Consider the following 15,566-nt stretch of genomic DNA (forward strand, 5'->3'; position numbering starts at 1 on the left):
GATTGTTTCTGATTATGCAGAACTATGAAATTTGTTGTGGTTCAAGACCGTCTCCAACGATTGGCGATTAAAAGGAGAATGAAGCAAAGATCGAAGATGTTGCGGATGAGGTTGAAGATGAAGAAAGAACGCATTACCAAGTTGTGCACTGAGTGGGCTTTGCATGTGATGGATGGTGTTGCATGCGCCTGGCAAAGGGGAAGTAAGATTCAGAACATAGCAGGGGTGTGGCAGGATGAGATGCTTGGAATCAGGTGGTCGGGAAAGCATCAGGAATTGAGGGCTGGTTTGAGGTTCGCTGTACTTGAAGACGTCGAATTTTTAACTGATGTTCTGGGAAGTGTTGGACTGGGAGATAAACCCCAGAATGATAGAAATATCCAATTCAGTGTATATTGGGAAGTTTGTCTTTGAAAATGAAAGGTATAAGAATCTTATTATACGATTTTTCGAAAAGGCATGATATTAGGTTATATTGCTTCAATTAAAATTTAAGCATTAAGTCTGTGTATGTTGTTTGAATGACAGAGAATGGATGATATGGACAGAGTTGGTGGAGAAGCTGAAAAGAATGGTTAGTAATATCTTTTACATGTTAAATTATTTGTTGATGTCATTGTATGTTTCTGGAAGTTAACAGAAAAATTATCATTCTGTTGTATTGCAGGTTTAAAGAAGATGTATTGTTGGGGTATTGATGGCTATGGTGAATGAAGAAGTGCAAAGTTTTGGAAGAACAGTAGATTGTTTTGAATGATGTTGTTGGGGTTTTTTTTTTTTTCTATTTCAGTTGTATGTGGATTAATGTTATGTTTAAGACTTTTTGTGTTTGTTATTCATCAATTCTCTTTGGATTGAAACAGCTAATGTTATCCTGGCTACTTTATAATTGCAATATAATACTTATATGCTCTGCAACAATGTGTGAAAATCAAATGGATGAGCATGGTTTAAAATTATCCTTTATGTACTCCTGTTAGTATAATTTGGTTATGTTTAATATTTTACTTATTTTTCAACATAAACTTCAAGTTAATAGGAGAATGGGGAATATATATATATATTGAAATATGCACATAAGCATATCAATATGTGTAATAAATCTTGAAACATGAATTATAGTTCAGTTAAGTATGTATACAAAAAGATATATAAATTCCCAATGTTTTTGAAACATATTAGTAAGTGTTGAAGAATAATAATAACAATGTTTCGTATAATATTAAAATTAGTGGGATCAATAAGCAAAGTAATATTATAAACTATAAATTTCATATTATATTGTATAATTAATTTTTATTTATTAGGCGAGTGGGAAAAAACAACTTGACAACTTTTGTTAGTAAAAGATATTCTAAAGTGTAATTAATATTTTTAAAAGAATTATATATGGATTATTTATCAACTAATATTTGCATAAATTTTAAATTATGAATAATATATATGTGATAAATACACATAAGGATGTCAATATGTGTAAAAAAATATTGTAACATGAATTATAACTGAGTTAAGTATGTATAAGAAAAGATATATAAATTCCTATTGTTTTTTTAATATATCACAAAGTGTTGAAAAATAATAGTAATAGGTTGTTTAAATTTATTTCCCATAGGATTTTAAAATTAGTGGGATGAATAAGCTAAGTAATATTATAAAATATTATTTTCATGAACTATTGAGTAATTGATTTATAATAGATAGGTGAGTTGAAAAAAACATCTTGACAATAATTATATATGGAGTATTTATCAACAAATATTTACATAAATTTTTAATTATTATAACATTTGTTTGATTTATTAAATGTGATTTAAAAAAATAAATATTTGAAATAAAGAAGGATTGATAGAAACTATTTATTGTTCCTAAAAAGTGGATTTTAATTAAAACTTAGAATATAAATAAAAAATATATAATGTTTGTATTTTAAAACGCGGGAAAAATTAGAAAAGAGTAAGTAATAAAAAAAACAAAGGAAATCAAAATAAAAAAAACGTGTACTACATGGAATAGGTAAAGCTTAAAAAAAGTGTATGCATGTATGTTTGGAGTTAAGAGATAGAGATAACTTAAATGCCTTTTTTTTCGTTAGACTACAAAGTGTTGTTTCCAAATGAATTAGTAAATGCTTTGGTTACACGGTGGATCATAGGTAACAGTCATGATTGATTGAGATAGGGGTCATTTACTGAATAAGTCTAGGGAAAAGGAAAAGGAAGCGTGCAAAGTTGAGTTACAATATATTTTGGACTGTTTACATTACACAACTTCTCTCGTTCTCATTCCGGTCTTTAGGAAAAAACTGACATCACTTCTGGAGATAGCAACAGACGACGACGATGAGGCTTGGAAGAAAGCCAACGTATGGGTGGTTATCAGATGAAGAAGAAGAAGTCATCAGGTTAGATACATGAATTCCTATTTAATTTATTTGTTTTGGCATAAAGTTCATGTGCGATCTAGTTAGGTTTTAGGGTTTTTTGATTTCTGATGCATGCTAAAATAGATTTGTTTAATTAATAGAAAATGATGTGAATGGAGTTTATTGTTTAATATTTCCCAGATCAGGTCTTCGTAACATTGTGGGGGATCAACTTGTATTGAATGTTTATTTGCTTGGTTGTGTTAATCTATAAAGTATAAGTGTTTTATTCTGGGCCAATAGTGTGGTCTTATATATATTTTAAAGTTGTTAATCTTTCAAATATTCGCCGTCTATGGTATACTTGCGTTATTATTCCGTATTTGGCATTCATAATGTCCTCATACAACTATAATTGTTCTTTCAGTGAGGAGGCAGCAATGAGCGAAATTCAAAAACTCGTAGATGAGGTTGAAGATGGTTCAGTAAAACAATCATCTGTCAAGTCGGTTAGAAAGGGTAAAGCAAATTCTAAGAAATCTGTTAGATTTGCAGAAACTTGCAAGAATTACCCTGCAGTTGTTCCAAATGTCAACAATACTGTTGTTCCTATGAGTAGTGTTAAGGTTGAAGAAGATGATGTCCCCCTTGTCTCTGCGAACGATAATGTACAGACTAACAAAAAAACTGAGAAGTCCAAAACTGTTGTTGATAAAACAGTTGGGAAGAAAGCAACTGAAGTTGAGAAGAGGACTAATAGCAAAAATCTGGGAAGGACTGCCAACAAAAGAGCTGTTACAGATGGGAGTGAGAAAAGCACAATGAAACTTGCAAAGAAGGGGAAAAATCTTCAAATGTTAGGATAAGAATGTGGGGAGGAAAGCCAACATACTGCTGGGGATATTGCTATAAAGAATTCAAGAGTAAAAAAGGATAATGTCCAGGTAAGCATACTGAAAATCTACCTCATATTTTAATACTTTGCAGATCTCAAGTGTTTATTCAATGAATATTTGTGTTGTTGCAGCATTTCCCTAAGCAGATAGCAATAGACTGCTTGGCAAGTAATCAGAAGGAGGTAACTATTAGAGATTGTGATTTGATACAACAATTCAAGTGTACTGTGAAGACGGCATACCGCAACGGGGCTCCGAGTCCGTCTGAGAAATACATGACTAAAGGATGGTACGCCTATGTGAAGACCAAGGGGTTCAAGAAAGGCGACACACTGACTTGTCAGTTGGCGAAACATGGCACTTTCATTTATGTTACAATGAAGAAGAAATGATGGGGCTGTTGAAAGGTGGTGGAAGAACTTTGCTTTTTTTTTTCTGTTGTTGAAGTAGTTTCAAAGACCAAAGTCTTTGAATTTTGTGTATCTGGTGGTGACTTTTATAACTTATATGAACAATGTTTTTTGTTTCCCCTATGGGTTGGTACTTTTGCTTTAATGTTGAATGACTTTATCAAGACTACTTTCCTGGCCTGGGAATTTTTGAATGGTTATATATTTTGCAAATCTTAATGTTCTACATACTTCATGGTTGCTCCTTTACATTGGCCATCATGATTGGCTCATGTGTGCTAGAATAGTTTATTTACATGCATTATAAACATTAACTAAATATAATAGTTATAAAGTTAATATGAAATGTTTTTTTAAGAAATTTAGTTTGATAAACAATTTACCATGTTAAAACCAAATTACAGTTTATAAAGAATACATATTATACAATCAGCTTAGATATATAGCAACTTCAATTTATGTAGGCAAGCAGATTTATTAAATGTATGGAAGGAAATATAGTGTCATGTATATTAAAAGGTCTGATTTGTAACATCTAATAACTACTAAAAAAATTGCAATAATTACTTTTTTGTTGTTAAAAACTCGTTTACCAAACATGCTGGATATTTGTACATATAAAAAAATGTAGGCCCATCAGTGTTGTCTGGCCCAAAAAATAAGGGTTATCACTATCTATCTATATATAGAATATTTTGTCATAATGCATCAGAATTGAGGTCCTTATAAAATTTAATTCTGATATGGTGAAGTGGGGAGTTCCATTCGTCCCTTCTCTCCATCAAGCAGGTGAGTATACTTTGCATGCATGTTGTAATAAAATAAATGGATTCCCTTTTTTCTCGTCTCTTTGCTTAATAGCAGTGTTATTCTTTAAAATATATGTTTCAGTGATCCTGAGAGAGACAGTCTTGAATGGGCTCATAACATTAACAAAGAGTTTGAGCAAGAGCAGGAAAAGATGTTTGAAACACTCATAAAAGATGGGTTTCTTACTGAAGCTGAATGCATGGCTGATCACACCGGGGAGGTAAAGTGGAAATCTAATGTCACAGAAGCGAACATGCGAGGCCAAAATGCTCTGGTAAGTTCAAAACCCAGTAAAATCCACTGCCGTATATAGATCTATATATATCGTGGGTTAATAAGTAGAAAGTTATAATGCAGAATATTCCAATGGAAATATCAAGGACATGTTTTCGTAAAGACCAAAATGCAATAAGGATGGTAGATCTTATTGACGGAAAGGGATATCACTGTCGTATTCTTAAGGCTGGCAGGAATGAGTATGAGAAACATATTGGAGTTGGTTGGTACGAATTTGCAAAGTCAAAAACCTTCAAGTTGGAGATTTCATAGAATTCTCCATGATTCCATATTCATATCTGATGTTTGTGTTCTTGGGGAAAAAAGTAGCTGATTAGGATGTAAAGATGTTACTTGTAGCTTTAAATTTGTTGTTGATGGTACTTAGATTGTAATCACAGATGGCTCTGTAATGGATTTAAATAATGGTTATCAACGTGAATATTTTTCTTTGCTAATCTTTTAATTGATGATGATCTATAATGATTGATATTATGGCAGCTATCATTCATCGTAAGTTTTCAATCCAGTTGTACAGATGAAAATAAATTATCAGTATGCAAAGATGATATAAAATCTTCCATTCATGACAGTTAATAAGTTGTTTAAGTTATAAGCTAATTTTAGGCAACTGAGCACAAAACATATACCAATAACAACAGGTCCATAAATATTGCAAAAACTTATAGACTACACATTTTCAAACACTTCTTTGAAGACAACATTTGTTGTGGTGGTCAATGGAAGTTTCTCCTTATCATGGATCAAGATTTTAAGGCCCTTTCTGCTCTTTACTCTTGAAACTGCAACATATAACTGGCCATGGCTGAATACGCTCCTCGGCAAATATATGCTAACATGATCCAAAGACTGACCTTGAGATTTATTAATAGTCATAGCATAACAGACTGTTATAGGAAACTGTCTTCGTGTCATCCTGAATGGCCATGGCGTCTGCGTTGGAGTAATGTCCATTCGGGCAATATAAATGATACCGCCGATGTTCTTGCCTGAAATGATTTTAGCTTCGATAACATGATCAGCCAATCTTGTAACGATTAGACGTGTTCCATTGCATAAGCCTTCTGCTTGATCAATATTCCTGAGCAGCATGATTGAAGTATTTACTTTCAATCTGATCCTATGATTAGGAAGTCCCGACGTTCTCAATCCATTCAGAAACTCAGGAGTTAAAACATCAAAACATTCATTGCCATCACCATCATGCGTGTCGACTAAATCAGAGCTTAGGTATTCTTTTTCATCCCCTGAAAATGCAGTGCCTTTATATTATGATCTGTTAAAGATGGAAGTGAAAAATCGTCGGATAAATTTTCACAAAAAATTAAATATTACCTGGAAGATTGTCTAATACATAGTGATTTATTTCATCTACTGTGTCAATTGTTCCAGCCAATATTGCCCTTGACTGCAGAAAAAGCTACATTATTGAATTTAGCTTCAAAATTTGGATAAGTGTTTTCGAATATGGCTCGAAGGGGATCATCAAAATTAGATATCAAAATATCTGCTGGGATATCAATATCAGCATAGCCATCGTTAGGTTCTGCTAGTTTTCCATCTCCAACTTTTAATATCCAATTTGAAAAACCGTTCTAACTCGGATGCCGATATGGTCGTCCCAGATTGCTGAAGCCTCATGTTTTTTGTAAGTTTCAAAACCTTACAATGATCCCAAATGTATGATGAATTGATAGTTGCATGAATTATATCTGAACGGCTGCCTCTTGGAATAACCGGTAGAATCTGTCTGAAATCCCCACCAAACACAATTACCTTCCCACCAAATATTTTATCAGATGACCTGGTTCCACCCATGATATCTCTGAGTGTTTTATCCAAAGCTTCAAAACAAAATTTGTGACACATGGGAGCTTCATCCCAAATTATCAATTTTGATAGTTTTAGCATGTCACCCCTGTCACTACCCTTGTTAATGTTGCATGTCGAAGATTCAAGTGTGGGGATCGGAATTTTAAATTTAGAATGTGCCGTTCGACCACCGGGGAGCAAAAGGGATGCAATACCTGAAGAGGCAACTGTCAAGCATATTTGTCTTCTTGATCTTATGTAGGAAGCTAATGTTCTCCACATGTATGTTTTCCCTGTACCGCCGTATCCATACAAAAAGAATACCCCTCCGTTCTGGGTATCAACAGCCGTCAAGATTTGTTTGAATACATCTCTTTGTTCATCTGAAATAAAGTCAACACATATTTTAGATGCTTCATATTAGAAATATAAGTTTCTAAGTAATATGAAATTCTTCTGCCTAATTGATGTTAACTATTATTTACACCTGTGAGGTTATTATACAGCGTATTACACTGTTGAAGTTGTCCAGCAGGATCGTAGTTTCTCTCTTCGTAAATTAAATTATTTCCAAGCTCCTCAATTATGTAACCATGTGGTTTTGGCATTCCAGGAAAATCACTTAAACTCTTTCTACTGCGTTGAAGAAGTTTTTCAATTTCAATCAACGTCAGATTGAGAATTTCTTCATTTGTTAGTCGCAGACCTGTTAAATGAAAAAAATAAATAAATAGTTGGTAAATATTGGAATAGCATAGTAATATTATGTGTAATTAATTACTCTGATCATAATTGAAAATATACCTCTGTTGTTTGCAATCCTTTGCTGAGAATACAGAATTCCATCAGATAACAGATGTTGAGTTTTACTCCATACATGCTTAGGCCTATTAATGCTACTTGACAATAACATGTGAACAAAAAGTAATCTCAAATAATGTCCAGAACCCCAATGAAATGCTTCTGTTATTGCAGCTATGAATTCTCGATCATCCCCAATAAATCCCATAGCAAAACATGCATCACGGAAAGTATCGTACCTAACATTGTTTACTATCTTTATTTCATCGTAGCTTTTCGGTCCTTTGACATGTGTTAGCATCATCCTTAGATAGTACAACTCCCCAGTAGTTGGAGGAACCCAAATTAGTCTTCCAATTGTGTATCCCTTTTGTCTGGGTTTCCACTCTCTCTTTTTCTTAACGTATACAAACTTTGAAACAAAATTGCTATACGTTAGTTGGCGCGCTTCGTCGTATTTCTTGTTTGCTTCAAACCAAGAAGTAAACATCGACTCAGTAACGCTCGGTTTATCAAGGACTTTGGTAATGGGACTGACATCAGTATAAAAAACAGAATTTTGTCCCTCCCCATGAAAGTGAAGTCTTTCTACAGCTGGTTTTCTTCCATGAATGGAAAAACCATAAATTCTCCAAGCAGCTTCACTTGGAGAAACGTACCTACAGTCAATATACTGCTTTATTTCATCGACGGCTTCGTGTTGCAAAACAGATCCATCTTCATTCATGACAATTGCAGCAGTTATTCTGTCGTATCCTTTGTTGATGTATTTAAACAAATATTTGACGGATGTGCTTTGATTGCACCATTCCATATTAATATGAGCTCTGTACTTCAACAATAACTTTGAATTGTAAGGAACAACAAATCTGTTATCAATCTCAATTCCATTCTTAGAAACTGTGTGTCCGTTGTCCCTTCGTCTATAAACCGGATATCCATCTTGATCAACGATCGTATCACGTCTGAATTCTTTAGGGAAGTATTTAGAACATTTTCCTTCCTTCATACACGTAGAATTACGAAAAGCATTTCCGCAAGGTCCGTGTATCATGTGAGATTTGACCAAGTTATATAACTCTTCGTCAGTGTCTTTGTTTGGTATTTCTGCTGATATGATACGATCAATGTCAGCGGGTGTTGGATACTTGCTCGACGGATGAAGGAAAATTAATATGTGCGCATGGGGCAACCCTCTTTTTTGGAACTCAATTGTGTACATATCTACAAATATAAAATTAACATATTGGTTTATAACATGACATTAAAAATGAATAAGGAAATTAAATTAATCAAAGTTACAAATTACTTACACGCAAGAACCTTTCCCATGATACTCTTTTTAGTCAAATCGGATAGTAACGAATCAAATTTCAATTTGAAGATTCTTGTTATGAGATCCGGACGATCAGACGCTTTCAGATTTGCAGAACTTAATACGCGCTGTATTTCTGGCCAATTGGGATTACATGTGAATGTAATAAACAAATCAGGAAATCCAACATAACTACAAATTGCCATGCCATCGAAGTATAACTGATCCATAAATCTACGGCTTCCAACATACGACGAAGGTAGGACAACTCTTTTCCCTGTAGCTGCACCACGTGTATGTCCATTTGTCCTAGCATCTGCAAGATGATCATACTTCCCTACTCGTAGTTTTGACTGATTCTTTCTTAACCATCGTAGTCTCTCAGATTCCATCATTGTAAAACCATCTACCAAAAACTGCTGAAATAACCTCCTTGACCTGAGAATTGTCTGTGCCTCGTTTTTTCTTGACTGAATCCTAAAGGTGAACCACTCTCTGATTGTAAGTCTGTTTCTTTTGGTTGCATCCTCCCATGGAACATCGTCAATTTCCGATACCGTGGTCGTTGTTTCTGCATTACGAACCGTTGTAGATCCTTTATTGCGATGCCGTATGTTTGGTCTGTAACCATCTTCGCCGTAAGGGAAAAGTAAAGGATATTGAAAACCCAAATAAGAAGTGTGATATTCATCTATTCTCTGAAGTTGGCCACATTGTTTTTGCATTATAATATCCCTTTTTTCTGCAGTATCAACATCACCAACAATGAGAGCAGCAACTTCTGAAACTGTTGGTTGATTATATATTCTTCCATCATTTTGACGATCAGAAATGAGACGGAGTTTTAGATCTGCAACATTTCCTTCAGAAAGTCTATCCCTTGCCATCTTAAATGACTGAGCATGAACATTATGTTCATATAACATTGAAGACAACTTTTCAACTATATTAATATCAACTCCGTCCCTTTTTCTGCAAATCATCCAACGTATAAAGTTCAGAATGTTGAGAATTGCAACAACAAAATAATATACAGTGTTGAAACAAAGATATATAAAGTAAAAACCTGAAAATATCAAATCTATTCTGAACTTCATGTTCAGTATCGAATATATATAGTTGGGCAAAACGGGCCTTTTCACCTGGCAAAGGTAACATGCTGCCTATACGATGACATGTTTGACCTTGAATACGATAGTTAGGGGGACCTCTACCATTATTAAATCTGTTGTCCATTTTAGCACCCGGAGAAGTAAATGCGAACATCATATTGTAAAGACGAATTTGTTGTTGGAATATTTTTGATTCACTTTCGTTTTGTTCAAACAACAGGCTCTGCAATACGGGTGGAGGTTGTCTCAACAAAGGTATTTGAACCTTTCCTTCTCCACAACACATTGAGAACTTAGGATTAGCAGAATGTCGAGACTTGTTTTTCCTCTCCATATACCACATATTTGCACCACATTGCTGACACTCACATGATGGGTCACCTAAATCGTAGTATTCTCCTAAACAAAAATGTACAGTTGTCAGGTAAAATAACATAATAGATCATGATTTTTTAAAGAAAGAAACATATCAATACAATAAAATACAACCTGATCTTTGAACATCTATTTCTTCAATGTCAGTGTCAAAACCTACGTCATGCTCGTCCATTGAATAGTTAGAAACTGAACTGCAGGCTACAACAACATAGTAAAAATGAGTTCGAAAATATTATGTTATTATATATTGGTGAAATGTAAGAACATTCAATATCGGTTAATAATCCATCACAATAAAGTTACTTACCATCTGAAGAATTACCGGAACCTTCATCCCCTTCACTGTCATCTTGGAAAAGTTCGTTGGTGATGGAATCTGGATTTGGTGTATGGCTTGAAGATGCTGTCGCACCGCTCATAAACTCGTTATCAAATCTCCTTCTGAGGTTAACTCCTAAATTGTTAATGTTCTTTACAGAAACAACTCTTGGGCGTTTTTTTGCTAATGAACTTGCCAATGTATTCAATGTTGATATACTGTGAGTTTTCTGCTGTGTATTTCGATCAGTTATGGTGGAACTTGGAATATTTGGAGAAATAGAAGATAGTGGTAATCTGAAATGCGAAGATATAGTATCAGCAGGGGGTTGAGTTTGACATGCATTTTCTTTGTTCATTGACGCCAATCGCTTGGCTCTCTTAGCTCCAAGAACACGCTTTCTATGATGTCTAGCATCAAATTGCCTTTTTCTTCTGATAACATTCATGAAGTGATCATGCTCATCGCTTTGTTTCTTTTCCATGATTTTTTACTTTGAAGTTACAATCATTCTGCAAAATATGGCTGAATATGCAGGGAAGCAGGAAATATATGGACAAAGACTCCCTCCAAACTATTTGTTTATGGAGGGAAATAGCTGAATATGAAAAGTTTATGATAATTAATATTGTATGCAGTTAAAAATATTGTGACTTAATCATTAAATAAGCAAAAAATGAATGCACCAAGCAACCATAATTGCATGAAGCGTGCACAAATAAGATAAGAATGTAGTGCAAGTTACAGTTTATATGTTAGGTAGGTATGATGGTTGACATAATGCTGGTGCAGTTTTCAAGAGTCACATTAAAAAACTTGTAAAACACATTTCGTTATGTTTTATTTAAATAATGCATGCAGTATTCAAATCAAGTTGATGAATTAAAAAATTTTGCATTAGAGGAATCTGTTGAAAAAGCAATTACTGAAAATATCATTGCCAAAATTATGTTTATTGAGAAGTCAATAATGAACTTATTATGCAAGACATTACTGTAAATATCATTGCCAAAATTATGGTTTATTGAAAAAAAACTGTGCAAATCAAATCGATTCTGATATACAATTTATTATTCAAAAATTAATTTTCACTTGCAGGTAAGAAGAAATATCATGTAGGATGGTTAATTCTAACTTTTTTTCCAATTCATATGGATCGTTTGTATAATCGGACAATATATCACGCAATATTAAACACAAACAACAGTTAATATATTTAGCATTGTATAATCGGGCAATATATCATGCAATATTAAACTCAAACAACAGACAATAAACCATTGCTGCAGAGAAATTATAAGAAAACCAACATGATAATTGATATTTGATATCATATGACAAAATGATAATTGATATTTAATCCATGGATCGTAACTCGTGTATCTTGTACCAAAACATTAAAACAACAGTCAAGAAAAGATCACAAAATAACAATAATGATGGAAATTAAAATGGTTCTGGTGGAGTCTTCATGCATCAGATTCAATCTTAACTTTCTTTGCAGGCTTGGTTCCTGAGAGCTGGGTAGTACCATACGCTTGTAATTCAGAATCTACAGCATCAAGATAAACAGGACTTCCTTTGGATGGAGTATTGGTCACAATTTTATCAGGATCATTTTCTCCATATGCTGACAACGACTCCTGGAAGAAAACAAATTAACAGTAAGTATAAAGAAAATAATGTAATTAACAGGCTAAAGTTTAGTCAACATTAACATACAATGGATTCATCAACACGATCAACAACTGGGTTTTGGTTTAAAGATTTGCTATCTCCCTGCAGATCAGAGATTGAGATGAAGATTAAGATACAAATATTGATAAATAGACATATGTAGATGTTCAAAGTAAAATTTCCATACTTCATCAGTAATATAATCTTTCTCAATTTCCTTTACAAACTCTTCATCATAAGAAAGTTTCCAAACAGATGCTTGGCCAAATGTTGGCTGAACTTTAGCCCTAAACGCCATCTTTTTACCATGTAGCATGTCAAGATCATCTGGATATATCATTGGGTCGTCGTCACCTTCCTACACATTAAATTTAATGTAAGTACTTCATTCCTATACAATTATATATTAAAATAGGTAATGAATTAAAATGAACCTCAAGCATTGCTTTATAAATACTATCAGCAGACTTTCCAATAATGTCGGCACAGTCAGTGTCCCAAAACACAAAGCGAAATTTGGAATCACCATCAACTACATATATGTCAACTCGATACCTTTTTACATAAATGCATAGGAAAATACAATTAGAACACTACAAATATTGAAACATGGCAAATGAATTAATCTGATTAAAAATTGAAAAATACAACCTTGGTATGGCATGTTCTACATTCTGTCCACATGAACATTTGTATGGATTGTTCACATCAGATGCCTTTAAAGAACATTTAGTACACCCATAATAAAACCAACCGTGTTTTGAGACAAAAAATCTTTGAGTTGTTCCAACAGTAACGCATAACATGTCCTAAGATACAATAAGTTGAATATAAAAAAATGCAACACTCTAACAAAAATCATCTGTATAAAATAATATTGATCTTACTATTTGAAATTTGTCATAACCATGTACCTGTTTCACCTTGCAAAGTTCACTAAGAGAAATACACTTGGCCTTATGAACGAAACATTCGACTGGGGTGAATTGAGAGGCACCAGACCAAAGAGACATTCCCTTCGAAGACTGCGAAGGCTTTTCAGTCTGCTCATTTGACGGTAACCTGAAACATTGAACCAAAAATGAATGTAAATGATGATAAATTTTAAGGGAGCTTATTATACTTTAAGAATATAACAACTTGTGTATACTTTGATAAATACTCAGTTATCTCTGGAATGTCTTCGTTAATAAGCAACTTAGATCCACTCCATCCATTTGAGACTGAAATAGACCAAAATTAGAGTATCAAATTTATTACAGAGAGATATCACATTTGAATAATAGGAGATTATTGATACAAACCTTGTGATTCCTTTATCATTGCATGAGTTAGTATTATTACAATAGCACCACTGTTTTTTTCGTCGTGGTAGAAGTCCAAAAATTTTGTTCCGTAACTCTCCCATAATGTGCAGTTAACAATGACTCCTCTGCAGAAATAAACATAAAAATATCAATAAGATAATAATGATGGCACACAGTTGTAATATTTGAATTCAGATAATTTACTTCAAGTCTTTAAGACTCAATGAAACAAATGATTTTTTTCCAGAATTGTTGTATTGAAAATTGTTGATTTCCTGAACCACACCAATGATATCTACAAAACAGAGTGAAAGAGTAAGTTAAAATCAACTTCTGTAATAATAAACAAAATTGTAGTATGAAGAAATCAAATGACCTAATATATTTACCTTCAAGTCGGTTCATCTCACAATTTCCTCCAAGAATATCATTAAAGTCTTTGAAAAAAAATCTTTTGGGAGGAAGGTTCTGAATATCAACTTCCTTCACAGTTGTACCACCAATAAACACAAACTTCTTGTCGTGATCACAAAGCTTCCACTGAAAATCGTTTTCATAAACAGTTCCATTGTTGATTATGCAAGACATGTTTTCGCGTATTCGTGCTTTCCATTTTGGTGTGTGGTCAGAACGAATCAAAACTTGTATCCTATCACCCTGATGATGACAAACAACAACAATATCATAACTGAAAAATATAATAAGCTAATAAACGATTTGAGAGAATACGAAGCATTACCGATACGTCCATTATAACCATCTCCAGATGCTCCTTACCCTTGCTGTTGATAACACTCCAAAAATCAACAACTCGAACGGCCAATCTCCATGTTTCTTTTGAATCGTTGACATCCTTAATCGGGGAAAACTTTCGGCTCATATTCTGTTGAGAAAAGAAGTGGAAGTAACAGAAAAATATCAGTAAGGTTGAATGGAGAAAAAATAATGGAAATGGGGAAGGTGAAGAGAAACCCTACCGCTCCACTGCTGTTTGAAAAAAGGGAATAGGGAGATGGAACAGTTTACACATGCAGTGGTTTGAGTTGATACGAAAATATATAGACATAGGGAGAAATAATGAAAAGGTATGCTTTATTAAATATGTATGTTCCAATGCAATAAAATTATAGAATGCAGTGCACGTTTTTACATATTCCAATAATGAACTTTTGCATTAAATAAACTGTTGGAATGTAATCATGATTAAATGTAAAATTACGCTCAGGGGTATGCAAAACCATGTTTTATTGTTTGTCATTAGGGTAATTAAGGCAATTTGGTAGTAATTCATTTTTATATATTAAAATAGATGGTTGGTGAATCCTTGCTCCACTCCTTTTTGTGTTGACCTTTTATGGTAGAAGTTTGGAAGGAAATGGCGGTTTGGATTGGTATGAATTTGAACATTGTGCTTGATCTTAAAGAAAGTTACTGGGATTGGAGTTTCTTTTGTCACCAAGTCAAAAGAGGCAAGGTGGGAAGTGTGTGGTTGGTAATAATATGGAATATTTGGTTGTGCAGGAATGAGATTGTTTTCAAGAATTCCTCTTGGAACATGAGGGATGTGGTGTGGAGATGTAAAGAGTTCGTTTGGAGGTGGTCGTATATCGGGAAAATTATACAATCCAATTGTAACTTTTATGAGTTTAGCAAAAATCCATTATTTTACTTAAGCTAGGTTCAACATATGACGTTTTAGAAAATATATTCAAGGTGTGGCAGTTTTGAATGCGTATTGGAATAAAAAGTTAATTTTAAACAAATGCAATAAATAAAAAAAATTTAAATATCCATGTTTAAAAAAAAACAAAAAAAACCACTTTTTCAGAAAATTTACCAAAGTGTCTAGATTTGGCAGCACACCCTGGGGTATGCGCCAAACCAAATGGCTAACCTAGTATGAGATATACATTTGCGCCATTTCATATGACGCATACACTCCAGCATAACACTCTTGCGCGATTTGGTTTGGCGCATACCCCAGGGTGTACTTCCAAACCTAGACACTTTGGTAAATTTTTTGAAAAAGTGGTTTTTTTTATTTTATTTTTTTAAACATGGATATTT

The 15,566-nt window shown here is 33.5% G+C and overlaps 1 protein-coding gene, 1 long non-coding RNA gene and 1 pseudogene across 2 annotated transcripts; all 3 read right to left on the bottom strand.

The window, feature by feature from the left end:
• Positions 1-5,447: 5,447 nt before the first annotated feature.
• On the bottom strand, positions 5,448-10,999 carry LOC131633818 (uncharacterized; annotated as a pseudogene).
• A 985-nt stretch (positions 11,000-11,984) lies between these two features.
• LOC131633819 (uncharacterized) lies at positions 11,985-12,998 on the bottom strand. The gene is made up of 5 exons (XM_058904499.1): positions 12,844-12,998; positions 12,627-12,747; positions 12,380-12,550; positions 12,238-12,294; positions 11,985-12,158 (listed from the first exon to the last, which is right to left on the bottom strand). The coding sequence occupies exons 1-5, from the start codon at positions 12,996-12,998 to the stop codon at positions 11,985-11,987; spliced, it is 678 nt and encodes a 225-aa protein (XP_058760482.1).
• A 175-nt stretch (positions 12,999-13,173) lies between these two features.
• LOC131633807 (uncharacterized) lies at positions 13,174-13,624 on the bottom strand. The gene is made up of 3 exons (XR_009293410.1): positions 13,497-13,624; positions 13,343-13,415; positions 13,174-13,254 (listed from the first exon to the last, which is right to left on the bottom strand). It is a non-coding gene; the product is annotated as an uncharacterized LOC131633807 (long non-coding RNA).
• Positions 13,625-15,566: the final 1,942 nt, after the last annotated feature.

This window comes from Vicia villosa, unplaced genomic scaffold (assembly GCF_029867415.1).
Source record: "Vicia villosa cultivar HV-30 ecotype Madison, WI unplaced genomic scaffold, Vvil1.0 ctg.001178F_1_1, whole genome shotgun sequence".
Lineage (NCBI taxonomy): Eukaryota > Viridiplantae > Streptophyta > Magnoliopsida > Fabales > Fabaceae > Vicia > Vicia villosa.

Bases quoted from the DNA above. Each gene is read 5' to 3' on its own strand.
- LOC131633819 (XM_058904499.1), bottom strand. From the start codon at position 12,998: ATGTTATGCGTTACTGTTGGAACAACTCAAAGATTTTTTGTCTCAAAA. The intron at 12,748-12,843 runs GTTGTATTTTTC...TTATGTAAAAAG, and splicing joins GTAGAACATGCCATACCAAG to GTATCGAGTTGACATATATG. The intron at 12,551-12,626 runs GTTCATTTTAAT...TTTAATGTGTAG, and splicing joins TTTATAAAGCAATGCTTGAG to GAAGGTGACGACGACCCAAT.